Source organism: Meriones unguiculatus, chromosome 8 (assembly GCF_030254825.1).
Source record: "Meriones unguiculatus strain TT.TT164.6M chromosome 8, Bangor_MerUng_6.1, whole genome shotgun sequence".
In the NCBI taxonomy this organism is placed as follows: Eukaryota; Metazoa; Chordata; class Mammalia; order Rodentia; family Muridae; genus Meriones; species Meriones unguiculatus.
The window spans coordinates 19,339,269-19,365,691 of NC_083356.1; the positions used below are offsets into that span (position 1 = coordinate 19,339,269).

Genomic DNA, 26,423 nt, shown 5'->3' on the forward strand with positions numbered 1-26,423 from the left:
TCTCTCCCTTGCGTATTGTTGTATTGTTTCCCCCTCTCTCCTGGCTCATTTCCATCACCACTGAAACAACCACACATCCCTCCCGTGAAAGAAGTCTTCTCTTGAACCCAAGATCCTTTTCAGTTAGTGCCCTTAACGTCCCGCCCTACACAGCAAAAAGCTCAAACCAGCCAATCCGAGAGCCCCAATCCAGCCGACCCGCCTACTCGGATCTCGGAAGGCGCGGCGTCGCGTCCCGTAGCACGGCGCATGCGCGGGCCGAGGGGGGCGAGGCTTCCTCGGCAAGATGGCGGCCAGCGGCCTTCGTCAGGCCGCTGCCGCCAGTACTTCGGTGAAGCCCATTTTCAGTCGCGACCTGAACGAGGCCAAGCGAAGGGTGCGCGAGCTCTACCGCGCTTGGTATCGGGAGGTGCCGAACACCGGTGAGAAGCAGGGGTGCACTGAATGCCCCGGAGGCACCTGGCGTGCTGAGGTCACCGACTAGGGCAGAAACGACCCCTGGGTTCCGGGGAAGGGGGTCACGCAAGCCAGAAGTGCCCCACACCGGGCCAGAGCTTCTGAGCGCCTGGTCGCTTTGGAGGCCTCTGTGCCTGTATTTCTCACGGAGCCCCTGGGAGGGGAGAGCTGAGACTCTGAGAGACGAAGTGACGCGTCCGTGGTGCAGAGCTAGCCCCGGCTAGCTGGAAGCCAGGCTCAACCGTACAGTGCCAGAAAAAGTTCCAGATGCTCTTGGATTTTGTAACCAAAGTGGCGAAGGACTTGAGCAGTTAGCCATTCCCCACTCTGCGATACAAACCGCACCGTAAGAGGAAAACGACTTGGCCAAGGTCATCCAGTAGCCTCCAGGCGAAATGGCCTCTCAAGTCTCCCTAACCCGGTGTGCTCCAGTATTTTGAAGTCTAACCCCTACTGCTACAGAACACCTCTTTTCCCTTAGATGGTGGAGAAGCCAATCTGTTACCTGAGTACTGAGTCAGGAGGAAGATATCCTGATATCTTCCTCCCAGTACAGTGGATTTTAAAGGGGAGGGAAACCGAGTCGAGATGTCGTAAATCCAGGGGCGTATGTTGTTGAGTAGACATAACGTTTAACTTGGACCACCACAGTTGATCAGAAGGGGGAAGGCATTTCCCAGTGAGTGACAGCTCTATGGCACACCTCAGCGCTGCTGAGAAGGCAACAGCACTTTTCCTCGGGTTCTGCCTTTATTAGCTTCGTTAAGATTTATCATCAAGGCTGTTTGCTCATCTGTGGAATAGGCATGATACTGTCTTCTTCAGGGAGCCAGTGTATTAGATAGGTTATTATAGTAACTGACATAAAACTTGGGGGAGGCACTGATGAGAAGATTCCTCATAGTTCTTAGGCCCACGTTTACCCGAGAGCAGCTATACAAAAGTGAGCACTTCAGTCTCTAGGCCTGCTGCTTCCAGGTTCTGTATCAGTTTGCATTTGTTTTAGTACCTTTGCCATTTTATAGTTTCCTGAAATTCCTGTGTGTGGCTGACCTCGGTGACCAGCTGAGAACCTAAATTTGTAGTTTACCATTTCTGTGGTCAATGAATTTGAGTATAATGAAAAACTCAAACTTGATTTATACATGGTGTGTGTGTGTGTACTGTTTTTCTGAGACAGGGCTTCACTCTGTAGCCCTGGCTGGCCTGGAACTTGCTAAGTAGACCGGGCTGAACTCATAGAGATCCATCTGCCTTTGTGTGCCACCGTTCTGGGCTTGTTTTTGGTTTTGTTAGGATTTTGCCTCAAATCTTTGATCAATCAGCCTGAGTTCCCGATGCTGGGATTACAGGCATGTGCCACCGTGGCTGGCTGGTTGCAGTAGTTCTGTAGATCAGAGTGGACAAGTCACAAGGCTGGCTGAAGTGCAGGGCATCCCCATTAAATAAATACACTGATCTCTAACCAGGATGCCTATAAAGCCTCGATATTCTCTCTTAGCCTGTGTGTTTTGGTCACCTTTCCATTTAACCCCTACCGGTCCTTTTGTGTCCGTGATGTCATTAGCAAATCTGCTAAGGGCTGAGTGTCAGGGATAAAAATGGCTAAAGCCTGATTTTCTTTCTTTTGAAACAAGGTCTTGCCATACATCCATACTACCGTAACGCACCAGGCAGACCTCCAACTTGTAGGCTGGTTTACAGGCATGTTACCCTCACCAAGTCCAGTTTACAAACTAGTCTCCAGGGGACACCCATGTGTACATCAAGTTCAGTTTGTGCCACTGTTCTAGCCACTGATATAATGGATTGCTAGGTAGTGTGATTTTTTTTAATATATTTTATTACTTTTAATTTTGCGTGTGTGTCCAGGTAAATGCAAGTGTTGGCAGAGGCTATAGGCATGCATGGATTCCTGGAGCTGGAGTTACAGGTGTTTTTTAAGTTGCCTGGTGTGGGTGCTGGGAATTGGAACTGAGGGTCCTTTGGAAAAGCAGTATGTGCTCTTAACTGCTGAACCACCTTTGCAGACCTCCACCCCTTTTAAGGGAAGAAAACAAAATTTATTATGTTTGGTTTCAGGCCCTTATATGGGGGTTGGGAGGTCTTATGGTTCCATGATGGCAGCAGTGTGTCTTGTTTGCAGTCAGAGATGACTGTCTCAATCTCAATTAAGGCCTAGAGAGATGTGAAGCTAAATCTCAAATACCTCTCCTTCCCCCAGGTAGTCTGATTGATTAAAGCCTCACCATACAAACCATTAACAATACCCCTCAGCTCCCAAATTCCTATAATACTCACAAACCTATACTCTATTATTTTACACAACTTTTCCACTCTGGTGTCTTCTTTTGCTGGTTGTTCCATATAAAAATAATATGGCAGGGCTATTCATCAGTGATAGAAAGCCCTAGCTTCAACCTCAGCCCTTTTCTCCCAACTCAAAGTAGGTGGGCGCCCCTCTAGTACTAGTCTCCAGAGTCCCAGTAAAGAGACTTGAGCTCCAGGCTGGGCAAGAAAGTAAGACCTGTATCCAGGCTAAGGGTTGGTTGGGCTATGTGGCGTGAAGTAAGCGAGCCATTCGTACATGTTCAGTGAACACCCACTGCCATAAGCTTCCTAAAAGCGTGCGTAAATGGTCTAATTTCTACCGCGGTATTTTCTCTTTAGTGCACTCATTCCAGCTGGATATCACTGTGAAACAGGGACGGGATAAAGTCCGAGAAATGTTCAAGAAGAATGCCCATGTCACAGACCCCAGAGTGGTTGATCTCCTGGTCATTAAGGTAACTGACCCTCTCTGACAAACTTAAAAGATCTGCGAGCTTGTCCTGTGCTTCTGAGTCTTCAAGTAAATACCACCTCCATTAAAAGATGGCTGCTGACTCAGCAGCTGTTGCTGTTTCAACCTGGAGGACCCTATTTCTTTTATTTTTAAAGCCAAGGTCTTACTATGTAGTTCTGGCTGGCCTGGAACTTGCCATGTAAACCAGGCCAGCCCTGAGCTCCACCTTCCTCTGCTCCCAAGTGCCAGGATTAAAGGCGTGCACTACCATTCTCCACTTGGAGGGCTCTACTTTGAGACAGGGTCTCACAATGTAGCCTGGGCTGGAACTAGACATCCTCTTGCCTCAACCCCCAATAAGCTTACAAGATTACTGAAGGGGAAGCCTGTTGGGATCTGCATTCTGTAACTTTAACAACATAAAGCAGGAAGTTGGAGTGCTTGTGGGATGCCACCCTGGAAGTTGCCGTCTCACCTGTATGCTAACCACCAGAAGGCAGGATAGCTTGGGATATGGTACAAATGGGCTCAAATTGTGGCCCTTGTGTTTCCAAGGCCTGTTCTCTTCCATCATCAGTAGCTTCACAGCAGACCAGTAAATAACACAGAACTGTTAGGCAGAAACATGAAGTTAAACCAATCATGTTACACAGTCCTGGGACCTGTTGGTCAGTTCTGTTTGAAAGGCCTCAGGACATTTAGTCCCAGTACCTTCCAGACTCAGAAACTTGCCTCAGGAGAGTTCCTTATCCAGGGTCATTAACAAATCTATGCCACACACAACAGAATACTGAGCCTCAGCATTGTGTTCCTTTGATGGTTGGAACTGACCAGCTCTCCCTTCATGTACACAGGGAAAGATGGAGCTCCAGGAAACCATTAAAATATGGAAGCAGCGGACACACATTATGCGGTTCTTCCATGAAACAGAAACACCGAGGCCAAAGGATTTCCTGTCCAAGTTCTATATTGGCCATGATCCATGAGGTCACCTGATGGGAAGGTGCATGTTAATATTTATTTTAAGAGTACAAATAAACTCATTACTTGATGGTGGCTTTGTGATAAAATTTCACTGGTGAACCCTTTTCCTGTGGTCCCTCTCACTTCTTGCCTAAGTGTGTGGGGCCTTAATGTACATGCCATGTTATTTCCCTCCTCAGAGTGTGCTCTTTGCTGCCGACTGAATCAGACCCTTGCGTGGGGAAGCAGGAAGGGACATAAGGCTACTTTGTCATTGTAGTTGTACTTATTTATGTAGCTTCCAAGATTGGGCATCTTGATGTCAAGGCTCTCCTGTCAGAGGGGACAGAGCAGTACTATAGGGACAGTGGTAGAACTGACAAGATGATCTATTTTCCTCTGGAACGTGGCGGCTCCAAGACCTAGACCTGCTACTTAGAAGCACTGGCCCTTAAAATGAGATTAACTTCCTACTAATTATGCAGGGGCACAACTGTTCAAACAAAAGAATAAAACTGACCTACTACTTCTATGCTTTTTTTTTTCAAACAGGATCTCATGTAGCCAAGGATAGCTTCATACTGTAGATCAAGGGGTGACCTTGATCTACTGATGTTCTCGCTCCTCCCTCCATCCCTAGACAGTCCTAAATGCTGGAGAAAGGCACTTAGAATCTTTGGGTTTAATTACTGACTCCACAGCACCAGGAAACCCTTTTCCCCTAAGGGTCCCAAGCTTTACAAAATACTCTATTGAGCAGTAACGAAACTGCATAATGGGCACATAGCAACCCCTCCAGGATTAAGGCTTCAGTTAGCCTAAGCGGCTTTGAGGCATCTTTCTGCTGGACTTTACCTAAGTTGAAAAGGGGTGGGGGACAGGGATGGGGACCTGGGGGATAGAAGGATGGCTCAGTGGTTAGAAGCACTTACTGCTCCTGCAGAGGACCAGAGTTGGTTCCCAGCACCCATATCCAGCAACTCATAATTACCTTTAACTCCAGCCCCAGGGGATCATATGCCTTAGCACCCACAAACAGATACAGTCAAAAATTATTTTAAAAAATCTTCAGAAGAAAAAAGGGCCTCAATCCCCCTTACTTCAATTTGTGGTTGTATAATAGCCTGGAAATCCCAGCTCTAAAGTAGATGCTTCTTGGAAACAGACAACAAAGTACAACTAAGCTTGCTGGGAGTAAGGAATGGGAACAACTTTTCAGTCTTACACGACTCATTTATTATGTACTTATAATTTGCTTGCTTGTTGTTTCCAGTGCTCTGTGGACAGCACATTTGAGGGAAACTCCCAAAGCACAGGACTCTGGGCTGTTGTCACATCATGAGGAGGTGAGGCAGAGGGCTTTCCTTGACCCTTCTGCCGACAGGGAAGGAGCTGAGCATGCCACCGATTCCTCTGTTAGTGCTTTCTCCTTTCTGTTCCTCCTTTGAGTCCTATAAGAAAGGCAAGCATCAGGCACTTTTTTTTTTTAAAGACACAGTCTCACTCAGGCCAGAGTGGTCTCATATACACTGTACCAAGGACGATCTTAACTTCCCAGTGCTGGGATTACTGGTGTGTGCCACCAGGCCTGGGCATTTCTCTTCTGTTTTTCTGAGCTACGGTCCTGTGTTAGCCAGGCTATCTTTGAGCTCTGCCTCTACTTCAGTGCTGGGATCACAAAAGCTGGTGATACCACAGCAGGCTTTAGCAATAGTCATTTGAAATAGGAGGGTAAAGGAACACCTGGCAAAGACAATGAAAAATGGATGGAGTTAAGACAGAGTAGTGGAAGAACAATGGGCCAATACTTTGAGATGGGTAAGAATGAGGGTAACTCAGGAAATGACTCCTGGAGCTGAAGAGATGGCTCACAGTTAAGAGCACATGCTGCTCTGGCAGAGGCAGAGTTCAGATCCACAAGAAATGGCTCACAGCTACCTGTAACTCCAGCTCCAGGGGGTCTGACAGTCTCCTGGCCTCCATGAGTACTGTATTCACACACATATATACATAAATAAATGTTAAGAGAACCCACTCCAGCATCACCACAGAAGACCTGGCCTCTCAAGATTATTTCCTCCTATGGTTGAGAATATGGAAGATGAAAATGGACTACAAGGTATGACCAGAACATGACAAGTATGCCAGGCAGAGAGGCAGAGTGTCCTTGTCTGTGACAGAGGTATAGCCGTGCAGTATATAAAACATCACAGGAAAGCTGAGAGGGAAGAGCACTCGGAGCCCTGTGGCAGGGAGTACTAGCTAGGCCAGTGCACCGTTTAAAGCTGACAGCAGTAACAGGTCACACACTTTTAATCCCAGCCCTGGGAGGCAGAGGCAGGCAAACTTCTGTGAGTTTGAAGCCAACCTGGTATGTACAGGAGTTCTTGGATAGCCAGAGCTACATAGTGAGTCCTGTCTCAAACCTGACAGCAGTGCTGGTTTCCTTTTTAAAAATTACTTATATGTGTATCTGTGCAATGTGTGTGGATGCCCACAGAGGCCAGAAGAGGATGTTGGGTCCCCTGGAACTGGAGTTACAGGTGACTGAGCTGCCCAAAGTGGGTGCTGAGAGTGGAATCTGGGTCCTCTGCAAGGGCTAATAGCTGAGCCATCTCTCCCACTCCCTTGCCAGCTTCTAAATTTTAAACTGTTGGCCCCACTAACCTGGCCAAGAACCATGAATGCCAATACCTAACTTTGTGGTCAGCCTCAGACACCAGTTTCACAGCTCTGTGTTGATTCGTTTGTAAAACCCTGCTGCAAGGTTCCCTGCAGTGATCTCAGGACTGAAGGTCCTGCTCAGCATCACCTACCCTTTCCCATATTCCCTTTTTACTGAAATCTTACTTTTGCATCCCTTTACCTTGCTTCATGATTCACTGTTTTATTCCTTCATCTCTGAGGCAGAGGTTGCATGACTTATAAAGTATAAAGCATATTAAATCATCAAGAGAATGTCACTTGACTGAATGAAGGTACATCAAGAGCAAGCAAAAGGCTAGCTAGGGCCTTTACCTAGTGGTAAGAGATAAAAGTGACTCTGTCAGTCAGGTTAGCCCATCCAACACGGGAGAAAAAGAAAGTTTCAAGTGGGTGAACTCACTGCTGCTTCTGCCCCGATCATCCAAATGCTGCTGCAGGCCGCACTGTATCTCGGATCATCTGATCCACCTACTTGTTCCTGCCCATTTACGGCAAGGCAAGTCTTACCTGTTAATCATCGTCGTCGTCATCCTCTGGGACAAAAATGTCATGTTCCTCAAGTAGAGCAGCAAAATTCTTGCTAATGAGGGTCCCCACATAGAGAAAGGGGATCACAATGGAGAACACCCGGAGAAGACCAAAGGACATCTGCAGAGAAAGAAGCGCCGTGAGCTCTGGAGACCTGCGCAACACACCTCAAGCCCTGCCTCAGGGGCATTTCCTCCAGTGGGCCCCAGATCCAGACACCACTTGATTTTCAAAGTCTTTGAAAAAACTCAGAGCAACAAAGAGACAATGTGGGCTTTGTGGCCATCAAAATGGATATCAAAAAGATAAACATAAAGCTAAACTAAATTTAGGAAACTAAGCAATTAAAAATTAAGCCACAACTAGTTAATTCCTTGCAAAAACCATAATGGATTGGTTGGGTAAGAGCACCAGGATGGCTGGACTATGATCAGCTCTACACACAATAAAAGCGAGTTTCAGGGGCTAGAGAGATGGCTTAGTGGTTAAGAGCACTGCCTGCTCTTCCTGAAGACCTAGGTTTGTTTCCCAGCACCCATATGGCCTCTCACAAGGAAGTAACTCCAGTTCCACAGGATGCCACACCCTCTTCTGGCCGCTATAGCAATCTGGCATTCAAGTGCTGCACAGACATACATGCAGGCAAACATCTATGCTCATAGAATAAAAAGTGAGTTACAAAGAGGTTACAGTGAAGGGTTCTGCCAGTTCTTTTTTAATTGGTTCCTGCTGCCTGCGACACTTTCACATTAAACTTTAAAAACATGGGATGTTAGAGGAATGCCAGTGAGATTTTACTAGCATTTACTTTCTGTTTTGCCTAACTCTGCCTCTCTCATAGAGCAGCTGTACCTTCCTGCTTCTTGCTGTGAACCGCGACTGCGGTCAACTGTCAGTACAGGTCAGTCTAGCTCTAAAGGATGCTGTTTTCCCTTCAACTCCACACAAGCCTGCAGTCAAAAAGCACACCTTTAGTATCAGGGACTTTCCATTTTCCTTAGGGGTACTGAGGGCAAGTGACGGAGTTCAGTGGTGGAAAACCAGGACGTGCTCCCCGTCGTCAAGGTCCAACTGCCGCCAGCTTCGTACGCCGGCTTCAAGGCTCTGCCTTGATTCACCTGTAAAAACCCTGCTGCAGATTCCCTGCACATTTCTCAGGACAGAAGGTCCCCACATCCTTTTTCCTTCGTTTTCTTTTTACTACGTATATTACTTAGTAAATATTCCCTTCTCGCTTTCCGGGTTGTTTTATCCCATCACCTCCGGGGCAGAGATTGTATGACTTGTACAAATCGACACAAAGCCTTTCTTCTGGCCCTGGAGGAATGGCTCATTTGGTCCCTCAAGATAAGACAGCGCACATTACGCTGCTGCACCCCAGCCCGTGTGTCCCGGAACCCAGCTTAACACTGGGTTTTACGCCTTTTCCTCCACCTGTCAAAGTCAGCACGACCCAACTGAGCAAATCGAGGCTTAGGTCCGCTGCGTCAGTACTATGATTGGCCTCCACGTCTGTCAATCATCCCCAGGAGCCACGCACTCCCCAAGCGATTGGTCCCAATCTCTCCGCCCCGCCTCCAGGCAGACACTCACTTTCACCGGCTTGGGCAAAATGGCGCCGCTGCGAGTGACGATGACTGACCTCGACGGTACCAGGTTGCGGCCTGAGCTGCCCGGTACGGCACAGACATCACCACCTTCCCTTCCCTTCGGCACGCTCCAGAGAGCCCCGGGTCGGACCGCTACCCAGGCCAGCCGGCGAGCCGCCACGGACGCCATCTCCAGCTCCGCCCCTCCCCAGGAGCCACACCCCGCCCCGCTGCGGCCTTCTCGCAGAAAGCCTCCTCCAAGCATCGCGAGACTAGCGACGTGCACAAGAAGCGCCGCCCCTTACGCCTGCGCCACACAGGCATTCCGGTACCGGTGGGGAAGTCCTGAGTAGTGACGTAGGGCGTGGTGACGTTAGGAGGACGACGCCCCGCCCAGACTGTAGGGCGGGGCCGCCCGTGGCGGGGGCTCCCTTTGTAGGTGTTTGCCTTCCTCCACACCCACTTCAAACCACCACCCCTTTCCCACGCCCTTGAATTAAGCAACCAAAATGTGTAATGAAAAACTTTACTTGGTATTTGAATTGATAAAAGAAAACTGTAACAATAAAAGGTTAATAAAAGCCAGGGGGAGTGGCGCACGCCTTTAATCCCGGCACGCAGGAGGATCTCTGTGAGTTCTCCAGCCTGGTCTACAGAGTGAGTTCCAGGACAGCCAGACTACCCAGTGAGACCCTGTCTACAAAATACAAAAACGAGTTAACAAGAGCCTGTGTGTCTGTGAGCACTCCCACACGGGTGCGGTGGGCAGTGGGCTTCCCATACAGGGCTAGGGAATACGCAAATAGATGCAAGTTGTACCAGCAAGACAGGTTCCCGGACTCCCTTGGCTGCTAGCCTCGGACACCGGCTTTGCAGCTCTGAGTCCTGATTCTTCATTTGTAAACACACTGATTATAAGAACCAAAATGAATACTTTCCTGAGAGGGGCCCAGTCCAGTCTAGCCAAAAGCTCACTGGGTAGTCAAGGGTGCCCTTGAACTCTTTGCTCTTCCTCTACCTTCTTGCTACCAACCCTGCAAACTTTGCTGTTCTGATTATAAAGGGAAAGCAGGCTTTCCCACCACGTCCTCCTACAAAACAATAACAAAAACAAGTTAGACGGCTCGCATCTATAATCCCAGCCCTTGCAAAGCTAAGAATGATTTCCAGGTCTTGTGTGGGCTACAAAGTGAGACCTGGTGTCCAAACCCCAAAACTACTTAAGGAGCCAACACTGACTACTGTAACAAGAAAGTTAACAAAGACCTGTAGTACCTGTGTGTACAATGAAGGGCAGTTGGCCATGATGTTACAAGCAGGCTCCGAGAAACATGGCTAGCCCCACAGGAATTGGCCCTGGCCAAGGAGACCATGAAACTCAGTCTCCTGGAGGCAAAGTTCAACCTTTAGGCCTAGATGGGTTTTGGTGAGGCTGCCCCAAGGCCTCAGATAGGGAAGGAAGGGAGGTCGGGAGAGGCAGATTTTGTTTGGAAAGAGGGTGTATCTCTTTACATCTTCCCACAGTCACTCTCACTACACCTATACAAAGGGGACAGATCACCCCCGCTTCTGGCTCTAGACCCAGCCATCTGGCCTCTTAGAACAAAAGAAAAAGATACTTGAGGTGATTCAGGAGAGAGTAGCCGTGAGTGTTCTTGGTAGACAAGCCTTGGGAAACAAGCCGAATAGATGACAGGGTCCCTAGGAATGGCCATGACAACTGCTCAGGCAGAGATTCTCCTGTAAAAGGCTGCCTGCCTCTCTGGGGGCAATGTCCAGCGCTGTACATTGACAGGGTGGCGGTGGCGGGGGAGAGACAAGATCCCTCTTTGGCACCTGAAGACCCTCTCCTACAGGGATCCCTGCCCAAAAACCATTTTAATGTCAGTCTTAAGGCCACTCCTGTCACCTGTGGCCTTTAGAGATGCCCAAGACTTCTTGTGTTAGAAATAACGGCTAGAGTGTCCTGCAGGGGCAGGGAGCACAGTCCCTTCCTACATTACGTTCCCATCAGCCACCTGGGGAGGATGTGGAGGTTAGAGAAAGTCTACAGAGCAGGAGGGAGACACACACAACAAAAACAACCTGGTAAATGAGTAAACATTTAACTCCTGAAGTTCTGACCCTGGGATCCCGGCCAGCAGGACAGGGCCACCGTTTAAAAAGGCCCTGGCTCAGGGCCTATTCTGTTACTTGCTCTCTGGCTGGCTCCCCTTGGCCCTTTGCTGCCACCCTCGCCTCAGCTCCATGATTTCCTTCCCATACCAGTCATGTAGAGTAGAGAAACAGGAGGTCTCAGGGGACACGGGGCTCTGTCCCCTGCTTAGGAGGAGGCTGGCAGGGCCCTGTAACTCCCACTCAGTCACATCCCGACCTACTGGCCTGCTCCCCCTTTCTTCCACAGTACCAACGGAGTTGCGCTCCCTGAGGAGAAAGTGGCCATTCTCAGGGCCTGGAGTCCAGCGATCAGGAGCCTGTGACTTACTGCAGCCGGCAACAGCCTTCTGGGATGCACAGTGATGCAAGGCCAGGCTCCTCCGGGCATCCTGCAACTGGCTCTCCAGTTCTCTTACCACAAGTCGCATGTAGCCAAAGCTGGCTCGAGACAGCGCCTTCACCCAGGCCTCCTGGGCAACTTGCCCATCCGCTGCCAGCAGGTGTGGGCGCACTCCAGGGGCGTCAAAGCGAATGGCGAAGGCAAACTCCTCAGGCACAGGAGCCTCGGCCAGCTCCACCGTGCAGCCCTCTAACACCACCAGGCTCATCGGGGTCCGGCTTTCTCTACTCTCAAAAGAGAAGAGTAGATTGCCCTTGAGAACAAACCAGCATCTCCGGCCGGCGCCACTGGGAGTGGGTGGAGTCCCTGGTCCTCCCCAAGTACGAAGGAAGCCAGTGTGGTCCGCTGGAGAATCATTCGTCGCATAGTGGGCCACACTCCTCTTGTTCAGCTTCATGGCGTCCACAAGAACAGTGGGTTAGAGAGCTGGTAGCACCCCCAGGAGAGGCCCCAGCTCAGACCTGTAGCCCAGTCCTGTGGCTCCTACTGACCATGTTCTCTGCAGCTCTCAGACTTCAGAGTCTTCCTTGCCTTTCATCTCCAAGGTCATTAAGGGTCACCCCCCCCAAAATATAACTTGGACATGGAAAAACTGTAACAGAAAAACAGAAAAGGCAATAATTGTACCAGGAGAGAAATAGCAGGAGCTGACTTGGTATTTTGTTTGTTAGTGTCTTCTTTAAAGTCAGGGTTCTGGTGTAACCCTGGCTGATCTTGAAAGTCCCTCGGTAGCCAAGGATGAGTAGCTTGAGCCCCTGATCCAGCTGTCACCGCTTCCACAGTGCCTGGAGTGCAGACCTACCACCATGCTCAGCTTTGAAGGCAAGGGCACTGAGCACCGCCCAGGCCTCCTGGTAAAGAGCTGTTATGGTTTTCAAACAGGGTCACACCATATCCCTGGCTAACCTGGGTGTCGCTGTTGACATTTTTTTTTAAGCTGAAAGAATAATAATCCCAGGAGAGGGATGAAAGAGACTTCAAGCCCAAAGAAACTTCTGTGCTTCAACCATTCCCAACATGAGGGCCTCCCTCTCCAAGTCTGAGGCCAATCAACGTCCGTCCGGGGATCCCAAGACCTTCCTAGGCCCCTACTAGCCTTGCAGAGGCGTCCAGCCCACCTTAATGAGAACCTGTGGTTTCAGAGTCAGAAGGCGGCAGTGGAGGGGCAGACCAGTGAGGGGTCAAAGCAGACCTGCTCATGGTGTGCCCCGGGGGCATTGAAGGACATACCTGCCAAATGCCGGTGTTTCAAGGCTCCCACGGGGCAGCTGAACTGGCAAGGGTCATATGATGACCAAGTCAGCACTTGGTCTCACACTTCCTAGGTGGGGCCCGGTTGGTAACACACTTATCAGCAAAGCCCACAGAGGTGGGGACAGGATGGTCTCTTATCTGACCACACAGCTCAGCTACTTGGTTCCCAGGGAGCCTGCAAAACAGTTCTCAAAGAACGTGAGAATGGCTCTTCTAACTTTGGGGCCCCAGTGAAAGGGCAGCTTCTTGCTGGAAGGGCTGCCTCCCCGTTTTTAATGCCCCACTCATCCCTCAGGGCAACTTCCCTCTGTGTCTTGGCCCACTGTCTCTTGACTGTAAATCTGGGACCCCTGAGATGAGGTAGGTCAGTTAAATGCCAGACGGCGTCCTGGCATTCACTTTTAGCAGTCACGCAGAGAACTCTCAACTGTGCCCAAAGGGGCTTCATCTAAGGTCAACTGGCCAGCAGCCCTCCATTTCTTGCTTTGTCCCTTCTGCCCTGCCCCAATGTTTTCATTTATCACTGTCCCCATTTGCAGGACAAGCTTGACTTTCCAGTAACCTACAATAATCAGCCCTGTGCGGGCTTGCTGAATTCCTGGGAATACATCAGCGGACAAAACTAGGTCCTCTCCTCCTGAAATCTATTTTCTAGCAGGAGAGACTCGCAGTAAGCAAATACAATTAGATAAATAATGAATTAGTCAAGCAGTGAATGATGAAATCGCAGCCAGGATGCGGGAGGGGAAGAAGGGCTCCGAAGAGAAGCGAGCAGGCCCGGAATAGAGGAAGGACGCTCTAGCCTCAGCCCTTCGTGGGCCCCATCGGATGGGCCGAGCCCACGAGCGCCTGCCGCTGAGGCCTCTGCCTGGGGCGGCCCTCAGGGTCCCTGGATCCCTGGATCCCGCCCGGGCTCTTCAGCCACGTCCACGGCCACGCCCTCCCGGTCACCTCCTCCCGGAGCCCGGCCGGCTCTCACCTCCAGCGCCGGAGCCTGACTCGTTGGGCGAAATGCGGTCGCCCTCGCCCCCTGGGTTTTCCCGCTCTGGACCCCGCGCCTCCGCCCCAGTCGCTAACGCGGCAGCAGGAGCTGGGAGACCCCGCCCGGGAGGGGAGGCTCGTGTTACCGCCCCGGCCGCTCCCCGCCCAGTACCCACCAGGCCTGGGAATCTGCAAAGTCGCTTCTGCACGAACACCGGAGGGAAAATGAGGCCCTAGAGGGTAGGGACCCTCCTGAGCCACAGGACGTGTTGGTGAGGGAAGGCCTCGAACCCCGGGCCCAACCTCAGGCTACCCACAGGCTACTTACTACTCACAGGCCTCCAGCCCACCACCGAAGGAGAATTCGGGGTGTTCCTTTATTTTGCCCTTGCCCCTCAGTCAGTCTCCCTCCCGCAGGGCCAAGCCAAGCGAGGCAGCGGGTAGCTCACTTCCTAAGGCGAGCTCCTACACAACCAGCAAAACCCTGCCAAGGTTCTCAACAAAGTTCTTGGCTTAGCTCCATCTCGGCCTCTAGAAATTGGCTGTGATGGCTTCTATCACCCGCTAGTGCGGGTCTGTAGCCCACCTGAAGTCTGTCCATCCTTAGGCTTGCAGGGAAGACTGCAGGAAAGCACTGAAGGCAGGAGGCAGGAATTCCCAGGAGCCCTGGAGGCAAGGGTGTTCAAATGGCTGCCCGAGGGCCTTGTGGGTTGCCACCTTTGCTTTGCAGTTCCTGAAGCCCAGCTGGCCCTTCTCACCCTACCCCCACTCCCTGACATTTAAGTCTCAGCCGTCAGCTCTGAGGTCTCCTCCCTGACCTCACAATGCAGAGAAGCACTCTCTACATTCTGAGTTTTGCTGGGTGGTTTTTTTTTGGGGGGGGGGTGGGGAGGCGAGGTGGGTGTTTGTTATTGTTATTGTTTACTAACTTTTCTTCAGTTAATCAGCTAGACAAAAGGCGTTACAGCGCCAAGGTTCGCTTGCGGAAATAGAGCATGGGTCTCCTGAGGGTGGGGGGCTTGGTGGCTTAAAGAGAACCGATACAGTAGACTTCACTTGGACAAATAAGGGAAAAGAGGGTGTCCGCTATGCCCGCATCTAGAACTGCGTTCTAGGCAGGAGGAACAGCTAATCCAGAGGCCCTGGGGCTTGCTGTGTTTGAGGGCCCACAAGGAGGGGCAGTGAGGAAGGGGACAGCAGGCAATGGGGTCAAAAGGTAGAGGGTGGGGCTTAGAAACGCCATTTCTCCACGTGAAGAGAATAGCCATCACATGGAGGAGTAGCCGGGGCTGGGTTGGGTTCGTTTTAGGTTATTTTATTCGGAACGAGCGTTATGACTGCATGCATGCAAGCGCACCGCGTGTGTTCACGCCTCGTGGCCGAAGAGTTTAGACGAGGCTATCAGCCCCCCTGGAACTGGAGTAGGGGTGGCTGTGAGCCACCATGTGAGTCTGGAAACGGAACGCCTGACCACTGAGCTATCTTGCCAGCCCACGGGGCTGAGTTTTCAAGGTTTGCCTTGGTTGCGGCGGAGAAGGTAACCGTAGGTGGAAGCAGGGGGGCCTTTGAGCTTCTCTGAAGCATCCAGGCAGTATGTGATGAGCCCAGCCTCGCCGTGTGAGATGAGGGGCGGAGCCTGAAGGCTCACGACACAGGAGTTTGGGAGGATTTACCTGTGAAGGCTGAGGGAAAGAAGGTAGGATAGACAGAGAAGTGGGTTTGCCAGTACCTGAGATGTGGAAGCTAGCACAAGCCCCTACAGTTAACATCCGTGTGAAGGCGTCCAGAAACAGCGTTTTGGCACCTAAGCATATGTCCAATCAATAACTGAATGAATAAATAAATTTGGGGAGTGGGTGGGCGAACAACCCCCTTGGGTGTCCGAGAGAGGGGGCAGCCTCCTGACCTGAGGTGAAATCCCACCAGCCTCTTTCACTACCGTTTCTGAGCGGCTAAGGGCCAGGTTTCTGGACTGTCTCGTTTGGTCCTCTGTACGAATTCACTGCACAGCCGCTTACTGGGCGCGGGCAGTCGGAGCCCGGGGGACACCGGCTCGGCAGCGCGCGCACGGGGCCGCGGAGCTCCCTCCCGCAGGACGCGCGCTCAGATGGGCGGAGCGTCTGGAGGCTGGGAGCTGAGGCATAGAGGGAGGGCACGGCGTTGCTAGGGGATTCTGATTGGTTGCTCCGGAAGGGTTGTCCCGCGATGCTCCGCCTCCCGTGTCGTTATAGGTACTTGCGGCCCGGCGGGGTCTCACGAGAGAAGGTGCACCGCTACAGCTGACTGAGCGAGTGTGAGGGTAAGGACCAACGGGGTCCCCGGGCCTGCGATTTTTGAGGGCCGAGGCGGAGAACCTGGACCCACGCGGGTGTCTGGAGTTTGGCCCCAACCCATGGCCTCCCTCTTTCCTGGGCTTCCTGGAACCAGTCGCTCTTGGGCACTGGTCTGGCAAAAGTCCTAGACCTACAGGTAGTAGAAGAGCTCAGATTCCGGAAAGTGATGGCTGGGGAGGGAGTGACGGCAGTGAAAGCGAATTGGGCCCAAGTGTGGAGTCCAGAACTGTTTTGTTTGTTTTCGGAGGTAGGATCCTTACATAGTAGCCCTAGCTGTCCTGGATCAGGTTATCTTCGAACTCACAGGAGTGCTGAGATTGAAGGCGTGGGCCTCAACGTCCGCCATAACATCTCCTTTTTAGAGACAGTTGTCCCCCTGTGTAACCCTGGCCTGAAACTCGCTGTATGGACCAGGCTGGACCAGAACACCACAAGAGATCGTCCTGCCTCTATCTCCGGAAGGCTGGGATTAAAGGCGGGTGCCACTCTACCTGGGGGGGCGGGGTGGGTGAGAGACATAACGTCTGTTATCTTCCACAGTTGGACGTATAAAGCTGCTGAGAGCAGATTCGGTTGGGTCCTGAGATTTGACTCCCAAGGCAATGTTGCAGAAGACAGGTATCCACACTTCCTGGGGTGCTGCGGGGAGGGGGTAGTGGAGGGGTGAGGAGGGCGGGAGTTCCTCCCGAGCTCTCTTGATGTGGTTCTACGAGGAGAAACGTTCCTCACTTCTTCTTGGAATGGGGCCAGGAAAAGCAAGGAGATGCTCCACACCCCGGAATCGGTTCCCCTCCAAAGAGGCCACTTCCTTTCTCCCGTGTAGAGGTCCTATCTTACCCGGTACCGGCCTGCCATGGCAGCCCTGTAAAGCAGGCAGGGTGATTTATATGTAAGGAAACTGAAATCCAAGAGGAAGGGCTCTCATGTAGATGAGCATTTTAGAAGGCCTCAGAAAACCCGCTGCCACCTCTGTGTAGCTTGGAGAGAGGAGGTCCGGTCTCACATATATCAGGGACGTGAGTTCAGGGCTCGGTTGTGTTGACCCCCAGCTTGTGACGAGAGGGAGCGGGTGAATACATTGCCTTGCCTCACGTGCTTTCCCTCGTGCTGCACTTCCAGGCTGAGCCAACGCTACCCCCCCCCCCCCACTGGGCTGTGCTGGGGTGAAGTGATGGCTGAGGAGGGCTGTGGGGGTAGAGGTGACGACTAGGGAGGCTGAAGGAGTCACCATCCCTGCTCCCCCCACCCCAGTGCTCTTCCTGGCCCTGGTGGCTCGGGTGCTGCTGCTGGATAATGGGCTCCTGCGGACGCCGCCCATGGGCTGGCTCTCCTGGGAACGTTTCCGCTGCAACATCAACTGTGAGGAGGACCCAAAGAACTGCATCAGGTGAGGGGGATCTGTGCACATCCAGGGCAACAAAGTGCTGACAGGACGCTCACCAGCAAAGCAAACGCGGGGTCAGAATCATCAAGCCCACAGACACTGCAGACCGGAGGTCTGTCTGACACTTAGCCCTGTGACCTCCTTGGGGCCTCAGTGGGCAGGGACTTTGAGGGGGACCTGCCCCCCGCAAAGGTAACTGAAAAGAGAGCAAAGGCCAGAGAGGCCCCACATGCTTCCCTTGGCCTGGTCCTGCCCTTTGTCCTGGGGGCCAGACCACCCCTTTCACCCCACCCTAACGCAATCCTGGGCGGTCATTCGCAGTTGTTATCTGGCCTAGTCCCCAGCTGACAGCAGAGGCAGGCCTTTTACAGTCAGAACTCCCACCCGGAACAGAGGGAAAGAGCGGAAATGGGGGGCAGCCTGGTCTATTGAGCCGCCCCACCCTCCTGTCCCTCGCCAGTGAACGGCTCTTCATGGAGATGGCTGACCGGCTGGCCCAGGATGGGTGGCGGGATCTTGGCTATGTATACCTCAACATTGATGACTGCTGGATTGGTGGGCGTGACGCCCAAGGCCGCCTGATGCCTGACTTCAAGCGCTTCCCTCACGGGATTGCCTTTCTGGCTGACTATGTAAGTCCCACCTGCTCCAGCCCTGCCCCTTAGCGTGGGAGCCCGGGCCTCTCCTTAGCACAGGCCCCTTGGAGAATTCAGTCTGGTGGTGAAAACTGAAAACGGAATACCTGCTTTTGACCCTTTGAGGTAAGAGCCAGAAAGGGACCTTACCAAAAAGCAAGATCCCTGGAGGAAGCATCTGGTTGAACTGATCCCAGAGATAAGGCCTCAAGGCAACAGACTGCTGGAGGGGAGGTGGCCACAGCTAGCAGAGGCCAGCCAAGCTGCGACCTGTCTTGATCAGTGGAAGCCACTAAGAGTTTCTACTTTCTTTATTTAATTGAGATGGGGTCTTGTGTAGCCCAGGATGACCTCCAACAGACTGACGCTGAGGATAAGCTTGAAATTCTGGGTGCTAGCTGGGCGTGGCGATACATGCCTTTTATCCTATGGTCTAGAGGCCGGCAGAGCCCTGTGAGTTCAAGGCCAGCCTGGCCCACATAGAGAGTTCCAGGACAGCCAGGGCTACAGAGAGAAACCCTGTCTCAAACAAACAAATGTCTCTACCCCCAGAGTGCCGGGTGCGTGCCACCAACCCGGGGCTTTGGGCATGGTGGGTGGTCACTCTGCCAGCTGAGCTGTACATCCTCAGCCCTGGGAGCCACTGACAGTGGTAATGGGCTCCGTCGGACGTGCCTGCCCAGAGCGTCTCACTTGAGCCACTATGTCTCTTCAACACCCCCCCCCCCCCAGGCTCATTCCCTGGGTCTGAAGCTAGGCATCTATGAAGACTTAGGCAAAATGACCTGCATGGGTTACCCTGGCACAACACTAGACAAAGTGGAGATGGACGCCGAAACCTTTGCCGAGTGGAAGGTGGACATGCTGAAGCTAGATGGCTGTTTCTCGTCTGCCAAAGAGCGCGCAAAGGGTGAGCTTGCTGCTGGCAGCGCCCTCATCTGGAGCTGTCTGTCTGCACCCAGAGGTGGCGGTTTTCCCAAACCCCTCACCCCTGCTTGCAGCTCCCGGGGCTCCCTAAAGATGCACTATAATTACCTCCTGAGGCTTGGTACCCAGGAAGCGAGTCTTTAAGGTGCGGGGAGCCACTTTCTAGACTGTCTCCTGTGCCTGCTCAATCAGCAAATTGGGGTTTCTGCAGGCTACCCCATGATGGCTGCTGCCCTGAATGCCACAGGCCGTCCCATCGCCTTTTCTTGCAGCTGGCCAGCCTACGAAGGGGGCCTACCCCCCAAGGTAAGCTGCCTGCCACAGCTTCCCACTGCCAGGCCCCACCACCTCCTACAGGCCGGGCCTGTGGGAGGCTGCCACCATAGCTAGCTTCAGAGTCAGCCAACACACCCATTTGTGGGTGTCTAGACACCAGGTCACTGAACCGTAGAGGAGGCCTCTGCCAGCTCATCAGGTAGGATGTCGGGGTTGGCATCCAAGGCAAGCCAGCCACGGTCACAACGCTCAGCAAGTGGTCAGAATCCCTGCGTGGCTCCATGCGTGCCAGAAAACCCAGAAGGCTGCTGAGGCCAGGCAGAGCCTCAGAGAGGGCTCAGACCTCCAAACCTGAAGGAGGCGGCTTGTCACTGAAGCAATGGGAGCGCACGTCACGTGTGTGACGCACGGTGGGGAGGGTGATGGTACACCCCCCACATGGAGGGAAGGTCCCCTGACTTTGGCCACCGTCCGTCCCAGGCCACACACCCCTGAGCGCCTCTCCCCCGCCTCACTGCAAGCCTCTGTCAGCCAGCCCCTTCCGTCTGGTAGGTGGCCCCTGAGCAGCCAGGTGACTGATGCTGGCTCCTGCCTTTCCCGACATGCAGGTGAACTACACCCTGATTGCCAGCATCTGCAATCTCTGGCGCAACTATAACGATATCCAGGACTCCTGGAAGAGTGTGCTGTCCATCCTGGACTGGGTTGTGGAGCACCAGGACATACTGCAGCCAGTGTCAGGTCCCGGGCGCTGGAATGACCCAGACATGGTACCAGGGTGGAAGGGGAGGGCTCTGCCCCCACTGTCTGTGCTGTGCAACCCCCATGCTCTCTTCCCTATAGGGCAGTGGCTCTCACCCTTCCTGATGCTGCAACCCTTTAATAATAGTTCCAAGTGTTGTGGTGGCCCCAACCATAGGATTACTTCACGGCTACCTGATAACTAATTTTGCCCCTGGGATGAACCATAATCTAATATGTCACACACACACACACACACACACACACATACCCATGGGGTCTCGACCCACAGATTGAGAACCACTGTTCTTGGGCTAAAGCTGTATCCCTGGACTGGGTGTGTAGGGCTCTTCCAGGCCCCACCCTTCCCCTCTTTCACATCATAATGTTCAAGAGCAGAATTTGGGAATTCCCACTGTTCAGCATCTCCCCAGGACATTCCGATGTCTCTCAAAGCTCTGAAAGCCCATCCGTAGCATCCACCCACCTTCCCTGCGATCTCACTCTCTCGTCCCTTTTCCTCTCTGCCTCTGCTCCTCTGCCACTCTCACACGCGCCCCTCCCCAGCCCCACAAAGCCCCCAGCCCTGCCCCACCCCGCCCACCAGCATGCTGGCCCTCCATCCTGCTCTCAATCCTTCAGAGCCCAGTCCTAGCTGCAGCGGCTTACACACAGACTTCCGTGATGGTCAGCTTATTTAGGCAGCAACCGCACCAGTCGCTGACGATGAAGCAGGAGGGGCCCAGCCTGGGGAGCCGAGCTCACCTGCTGTGAAGCTCCTGCTCTAGCTCTGCAGCTTCGCCTGGCCAGCCTCTCCCTCTCTCTTGTTTGTTTTTGTTGTTCCGTTTGTGACAAAGTCTCTGTACAGCCCTGGTTGGCTTTATAGACCAGGCTGCCCTTGAACTCATGGAGATCCACCTGCCTCTATCTCCTACATGCTGGGGACAAGGGTGTGTGTGACACATTCATCTGTTTGGTTTTGAGACAGGCTCTTTTAGTGGAGACTTCATGTGGCCAAGGATGGCCTTGAATGCCTAATCCCCTTGCTTCTACCTCCCAAGTGCTGAGATTGCAGGCGGGAGCCACAGAGCCTACCCAGCCTTTCTTCTTGATTTTTGTTTTGTTTTGTTTTGTTTTCTCCCAGTACTAAGGCTTTTACACACTCTAGGCAAGCACCGACCGAACCCTGGGCTACACACTCACCCTTTTTTTTTTTTTTTTTTTAAATTTTTGTTTTTTTTAAGACAGGTTTTCTCTGTGTAGCCCTGGCTGTCCTGGACTCTCTTTGTAGACCAGACTGGCCTCAAACTCACAGAGATCCTCGTGCCTCCGCCTCCCAAATTCTGGGATTACAGGCATGCGCCACCATACCCGCCATCACTCACCCTGTTTTTTTAATCTTTACTCTGAGACAAATCTCACTGAGTCGCCCAGGCTAACCCTGAACTCCCTCTAGCACAGAGCCCTTGTATTGTATTTATTAACCTACATCTCCCCGCTCACAAACTTCCTGGCCACGGGTTATTGTATCACCTGAGCTCAGAGCTCCAAAAAGGTCATCACCCCCACTCTATACAAGGGAGGGGAAGTGACTTGCTGTCCCTGTGCCCTTTGGCTGTGCTAAGCCAGCCGCCCCCCCCCCCAATATAGCTGGCTCCCTGATCATTGTCTGCTCTTGCCTTGGCCAATGTTTGGCCCTGCTACCCACCTCCCTGAGGACGCCAACCCTGATTGCTCCTTTCCTGTGTCCCCAGCTGCTCGTTGGGAACTTTGGCCTCAGCTTTGATGAATCCCGGGCCCAGATGGCCCTGTGGACAATACTGGCAGCCCCCCTCTTCATGTCCACGGACCTGCGTACCATCTCCCCCCAGAACATAGACATTCTTCAGAATCCACTCATGATCAAAATCAATCAGGACCCCTTAGGCATCCAGGGACGCAGGATCTTCAAGGTACTGGAATGATGAGGAGGAGAAGAGAAGGGGAGGGTAAAGAACGGGGCTCCCCTGAGAGCCGCAGGGTTGGGGCTGGGTCTCCCTTCTGGTCCCGTAGGAGCTGCTGGCTTCTTGCCTGAGACAGAGCAGGACAGTTCCTTGGAGTCAGGGTGGGGGTACATGACAGGAACATAGGGGATTGGTGAGGCACGGACAGCTGCGTTCAGGTGATGTGTGCAGGAAGTACTTGTCTCCTGAGTTCCAAGAATGTACAGTAGCAAAAGACTACTGTTACTACTGCAAGTGTCCACTGTTCATTGAGCATCACCTCGGGCTGGGCATGCTATAAGCATTTTCTCAGTAACTCTGTTCTACTGCAATTGGAACTTCCAGAATCTAAGAAACAAGACCACATGATTCTGCTTGAATTATGTCACCCCAAATCCTTTGTTCTGCATATAAATCCTAATGTCTAATGAAAAGAACTCTATTATACTATAGAAGGCACTTGTGGAGGTCCAGCAAGAAGGCTCAGCTGGTAAAGTGACAGAGCCTGATGACCTGGGTTCAGTCCTGAGACCCACAGATAGAAGACGAAAACCAAATGCCACAAGTTTTCTGTTTTCCACGTGTTCTCTGACACACACACACACAAACACACACACGTATGTTATTAGTTAATAAAAGTTGGTGATGGAGCTTGCTGCAGTGGTGCACGCCTGTGATCCCAGCACTCTAGGAGGCAGAGGCAGGCAGATCTCTGTGAGTTCGAGGCCAGCCTGGTCTACAAAGTGAGTCCAGGACAGCCAAGGCAACACAGAAAAACCCTGTCTGGAAGAAACAAAACAAACAAAGAAAAAAACCAAACAAACAAACACGTTAGTGATGGAGAGATGGCTCAGTAGTTAAGAACACTTAACTCCTCTTCCAGCGGACTCCAGGTTCATAAAGCATGTGGTGCCCGTAACCCCAGTTCCAGGGATCTAGCATCCTCTTCTGACCTCGAGCATTGTGTACACATGATGCGTTTACATACACGCAGGCAAAACACTCACATAAGCATAATAAATCTTTTCCCAAAACCAAAAGCCAGAAGGCACTTGAGTTCGTGATGTCCCAAGGAGATAATTAGTCTTGCCTAGGTGCCAATGGTGGTGCTGAGCCTGAGGAGTGAATAGTCTGGATGATGAAACTCTACTTGAGGCCAACTGCATCCTCTCCTCCCGCAGTATTCATTGTTCCCTCTTCTAGTATCCCCAACTGCAGCCCTGGAATGGTCTTGGCAGTGTACAGCATGCCCTCAGTTCTTTGTGTCTATGCCTCTTGTCATTCTGGGGCGGGGGCCTGGCAGAGCCTGTGTCAGTTAGCAGCTGCTGAGTCGAGGAGGGGAGAGAAAAGTGTAGGTACTAGATGGCTGTTGCATCGCATTGTCCTCAAGTCTCTATGACAGAGCTGTGGGCTGGGGTTAGAGAGAGAGCTTGGGGCATGGTAGAGAAGGGGAGGGATGTCGGGATCAGACTGAGCGTGAGCCTCCAGCCATTGGTTATCTTTTCTGCCTAGAGTAAGTCTCAAATTGAAGTGTTCAAGCGGCCTCTGTCTAACGATGCCAGCGCCCTGGTCTTCTTCAGCCGCAGGGTAGACATGCCATACTTCTTCCATTGCTCCCTCTTGCAGCTGAACTTCCCCAGATACAGAGTGTATGAGGTGAGTGCCCCGCCGTACAGGCCCTGGCTCAGCCCTCTGGCATCCAGGTGGCCCTACTTCACATACGGTGTCCCCTGTACCTTGGAGAGCCCTAGATGGTTCCTGGGGTGGGAAGGGCAGCTAGAGGCACCGAACCGAACGCTGGGGCTAGTGCTGTTTTCTACACTGTTTGTTCCGGTTGTGGCGATGGAGCCTCTGGATATGAATGTCCACCCTTGACCTCCCAAGCTGGTCCTCTGTCCCTGCTCAGCTTTCGCTGCCGCTGTCCTTAGAGCTTGCCATGCGGTGGGGCTTCTTTCAGCCTTGCTGACAGAGTTCTCACTCCCATGGGGTGTGCTGTGTCCCAGCACAGATAGACTGAAGTACAGGCTTCTTGATCTTCGGGGGGGGGTGTCTCTGTATGGCTGTTCTCAGGTTAGCCTTGATAATGTTGTCTCTCTCCCCAATACAGGGCCAGAACGTCTTCACCAGGGACGTCATCAGCGGCCTCCACAGTGAAACCAACTTCACCGTGATCATCAATCCTTCGGGGGTTGTGATGTGGTACTTATACCCCATCAACAACCTGGAGCACACTCATGTCCCAGTTGTGAGGCCCCAAGAATGACAGGCTATGGCAGCCCCAGTGAGCCTGGACCACGGAGCCTTGGCGTGTGGAGGACATGGCAGCAGGGCTGTGTCCTCCCCGGGCCGCTTGGCGATGTGACGCCATCATACCCAAAGTGCATTTGCAGGGCCAGGTTCTGTGCCCTGCCGGAGCCCAGGGGGGCCCCTTGGAAACCTGGAAAGCTTGGGGCGGTTTCCTGTGGCCTTCAGGCTACAGCTCTGCAGATACTGCTGAACAACTCAGCCAGCCTCCTGAGCCCACAGGCAGGGCACTGATGCCCATCGGACTCTAGCTGCTGACTTTGCTGACTCAGAAATCAGGATTTGGAATTGCTCGAATTGAGAATGGAGATCCCCGTGCCAGGAACTCTCAGGAATCATGTGATTGGCCTCCCTGCTGGAGAAGGCCCTTTCCAATGGTACCCTGGAGACCTTAGGTCACCAATAAAGCTCTTTGATTTTTACAAACTGTTTTCTAATCAACTTGGGCTGTTATAGACCCGGGGCAGAAGACTGCGGGGACCGGTGGAGGACTCTGACCGGCCCTGCCCAGAGGATGACTTCGAGTCTCATCCCGCATGGAACATGTATAGCATCTTTCTAGCCTTCATTTTCCAGAGTGACATTCGGACTCTTTTTCCTCTTAAAAATTTCTTTTCCAGCATCTTCTACTTCCTAGAAATGCCAGGCTTGCCTCCCAGCAGACGACCGTCCCCGGTGTGCCTGACGCTGGTTGAGATGGTGGCGGCGTAGTGGGACGGAGTGGCAATACTCTGAGGCCCTTAACAGCTTAAACTCTGCCCACAGTCTCCCTTTCTTTTAGCTCCTCCGCCTGAGGTCCCCACCACCCGCACCTTGTTTATCAACCAGCCTGGGAGCAGAAGAGAAGCAAGTTTCCTCGCTATCTTCACAAGTCTGGGAGCCCTTTCTGTCCTGGGGTTTGTTACTCCCTCCTCCTCCTGAGAAGCATCAACCAAGGAATGGCAGGCCCTGGACCACTTGTTACTAGTTCCGACCCGGGGCCTTATTTATCTCAGGATGTGGGGATGCCTGCTTCACCTGAAGCCACCCACAACGCTGGTGGCAGAGCGGGCTAGCTGGGTCCTTCTATGTCTTAAATGCAGGGGTGCCCTGTGCTGCAGGCCTGCCGAGGAGGAGGAGATTTCTTCTGGGTGCATCTCTATTCCACCTTGAGGGTTTGGAGGTCCTTGAGTCTACAGTAAGGTGTAAAAAAAAATCTTAGAAGAATGCATTCGACAATGTCATGTGTGGGTTCTCTAAAGGCACAGAACTAGTGTGTGTGTGTGTGTGTGTGTGTGTGTGTGTTTTAAAAGGACCTATTCAATTGGTTTAGGAAATAGGGTCAAAATGGTCTCACACCTGACATGTCCAAAACCCATAATTGCTAGATTCTCAACAGGCAGACAGAGCCCAACAATGGCTGTCTTCTGTCCTGGAGGCAGAACAACCATGCAGTTGCTCCGTCCAGCAGACTAGGCAGTGCCGGGGGTGGGGGGAGGGGACGGCGCTCCTAAAGATCCACTCTTGTCTCTGTTGAAAGGCCAGAAAAGGACTCATCAGCGGTGACAGGGGAAGCCGATAACCTTCCTCCCCTGTCCTGGATCTGGACTCTCCCCAAAAGGTGCTGCCCAGATTTGGGCTGGGCTTTCCCGCAAGGATGAAGGCAACCAAGACGAGGCCCTACAGACCAGCCAGAAGGTCGAGATGACTGTAAACAGTTCCTCAGTTGAGGCTAGGTGATCAGATGACTCTGGGTTGTGGCAGCTGATGTTTAGAACAAACACATCACGCTGCTGAGGCCACCACATCCCACCAGTCCGGCGGTTAAGTCACCGGAGAAAGCTGCCCTTCCCCCAAAGGCTCTGCCGAGGACAAACCCAATTTTTATTTGTCTCAGAAAATATTTCTCTCTTATCTCAAAGATAATCTCACTGGGTATGGAATTTTAGCTGCTTCGTCCCGCTCTGTCTTGGAAGGTTCCCGGTGAGCAGCTGTGCTCTTGCCCTTGCCCTAACGCTAGGAGCTGCCCCATCCTCCCGTGAG

At 52.5% G+C, this 26,423-nt stretch overlaps 4 protein-coding genes across 9 annotated transcripts; 2 read left to right on the forward strand and 2 right to left on the reverse strand.

Moving 5' to 3' along the window:
• Nucleotides 1-220: 220 nt before the first annotated feature.
• On the forward strand, nucleotides 221-4,297 carry Ndufa6 (NADH:ubiquinone oxidoreductase subunit A6). Its single transcript, XM_021646517.2, has 3 exons — nucleotides 221-422; nucleotides 3,127-3,242; nucleotides 4,096-4,297. The coding sequence occupies exons 1-3, from the start codon at nucleotides 287-289 to the stop codon at nucleotides 4,225-4,227; spliced, it is 384 nt and encodes a 127-aa protein (XP_021502192.1). The 5' UTR covers nucleotides 221-286; the 3' UTR covers nucleotides 4,228-4,297.
• Nucleotides 4,298-5,416: 1,119 nt separating this feature from the next.
• Smdt1 (single-pass membrane protein with aspartate rich tail 1) lies at nucleotides 5,417-9,280 on the reverse strand. The gene is made up of 3 exons (XM_021646515.2): nucleotides 9,032-9,280; nucleotides 7,418-7,558; nucleotides 5,417-5,655 (listed from the first exon to the last, which is right to left on the reverse strand). Exons 1-2 carry the CDS (start codon nucleotides 9,215-9,217, stop codon nucleotides 7,421-7,423), a joined length of 324 nt encoding a protein of 107 aa, XP_021502190.2. The 5' UTR covers nucleotides 9,218-9,280; the 3' UTR covers nucleotides 5,417-5,655; nucleotides 7,418-7,420.
• A 264-nt stretch (nucleotides 9,281-9,544) lies between these two features.
• Pheta2 (PH domain containing endocytic trafficking adaptor 2) lies at nucleotides 9,545-15,977 on the reverse strand. Of its 6 annotated transcripts, none has more exons than XM_060388980.1 (3): nucleotides 14,406-15,977; nucleotides 12,815-13,013; nucleotides 9,545-12,176 (listed from the first exon to the last, which is right to left on the reverse strand). In XM_060388980.1, the coding sequence occupies exon 3, from the start codon at nucleotides 11,979-11,981 to the stop codon at nucleotides 11,217-11,219; it is 765 nt and encodes a 254-aa protein (XP_060244963.1). In that variant the 5' UTR covers nucleotides 11,982-12,176; nucleotides 12,815-13,013; nucleotides 14,406-15,977; the 3' UTR covers nucleotides 9,545-11,216. The 6 variants fall into 6 exon arrangements, with proteins under 6 accessions (XP_060244963.1, XP_060244966.1, XP_021502177.1 ...); XM_060388983.1 differs by lacking the exons at nucleotides 12,815-13,013; nucleotides 14,406-15,977 and adding an exon at nucleotides 13,818-14,035 and having other exon boundaries at nucleotides 9,545-11,975; nucleotides 12,076-12,176; XM_021646502.2 differs by lacking the exon at nucleotides 14,406-15,977 and adding an exon at nucleotides 13,818-14,035.
• A 4-nt stretch (nucleotides 15,978-15,981) lies between these two features.
• Naga (alpha-N-acetylgalactosaminidase) lies at nucleotides 15,982-24,827 on the forward strand. Its single transcript, XM_021646498.2, has 10 exons — nucleotides 15,982-16,118; nucleotides 16,693-16,770; nucleotides 17,404-17,539; nucleotides 17,997-18,168; nucleotides 18,904-19,081; nucleotides 19,310-19,404; nucleotides 19,983-20,144; nucleotides 21,870-22,067; nucleotides 23,610-23,753; nucleotides 24,205-24,827. The coding sequence occupies exons 2-10, from the start codon at nucleotides 16,755-16,757 to the stop codon at nucleotides 24,358-24,360; spliced, it is 1,257 nt and encodes a 418-aa protein (XP_021502173.2). The 5' UTR covers nucleotides 15,982-16,118; nucleotides 16,693-16,754; the 3' UTR covers nucleotides 24,361-24,827.
• The last annotated feature ends 1,596 nt before the right edge of the window (nucleotides 24,828-26,423 follow it).

Bases quoted from the DNA above. Each gene is read 5' to 3' on its own strand.
- Ndufa6 (XM_021646517.2), top strand. From the start codon at position 287: ATGGCGGCCAGCGGCCTTCGTCAGGCCGCTGCCGCCAGTACTTCGGTG. The intron at 423-3,126 runs GTGAGAAGCAGG...TTTTCTCTTTAG, and splicing joins TCGGGAGGTGCCGAACACCG to TGCACTCATTCCAGCTGGAT. The intron at 3,243-4,095 runs GTAACTGACCCT...TCATGTACACAG, and splicing joins TTGATCTCCTGGTCATTAAG to GGAAAGATGGAGCTCCAGGA.
- Smdt1 (XM_021646515.2), bottom strand. From the start codon at position 9,217: ATGGCGTCCGTGGCGGCTCGCCGGCTGGCCTGGGTAGCGGTCCGACCC. The intron at 7,559-9,031 runs GTGAGTGTCTGC...CTTTCTCTGCAG, and splicing joins TTTTGCCCAAGCCGGTGAAA to ATGTCCTTTGGTCTTCTCCG.
- Pheta2 (XM_060388981.1), bottom strand. From the start codon at position 11,981: ATGAAGCTGAACAAGAGGAGTGTGGCCCACTATGCGACGAATGATTCT.
- Naga (XM_021646498.2), top strand. The intron at 19,405-19,982 runs GTAAGCTGCCTG...CCCGACATGCAG, and splicing joins AAGGGGGCCTACCCCCCAAG to GTGAACTACACCCTGATTGC. The intron at 22,068-23,609 runs GTACTGGAATGA...TTTTCTGCCTAG, and splicing joins AGGGACGCAGGATCTTCAAG to AGTAAGTCTCAAATTGAAGT.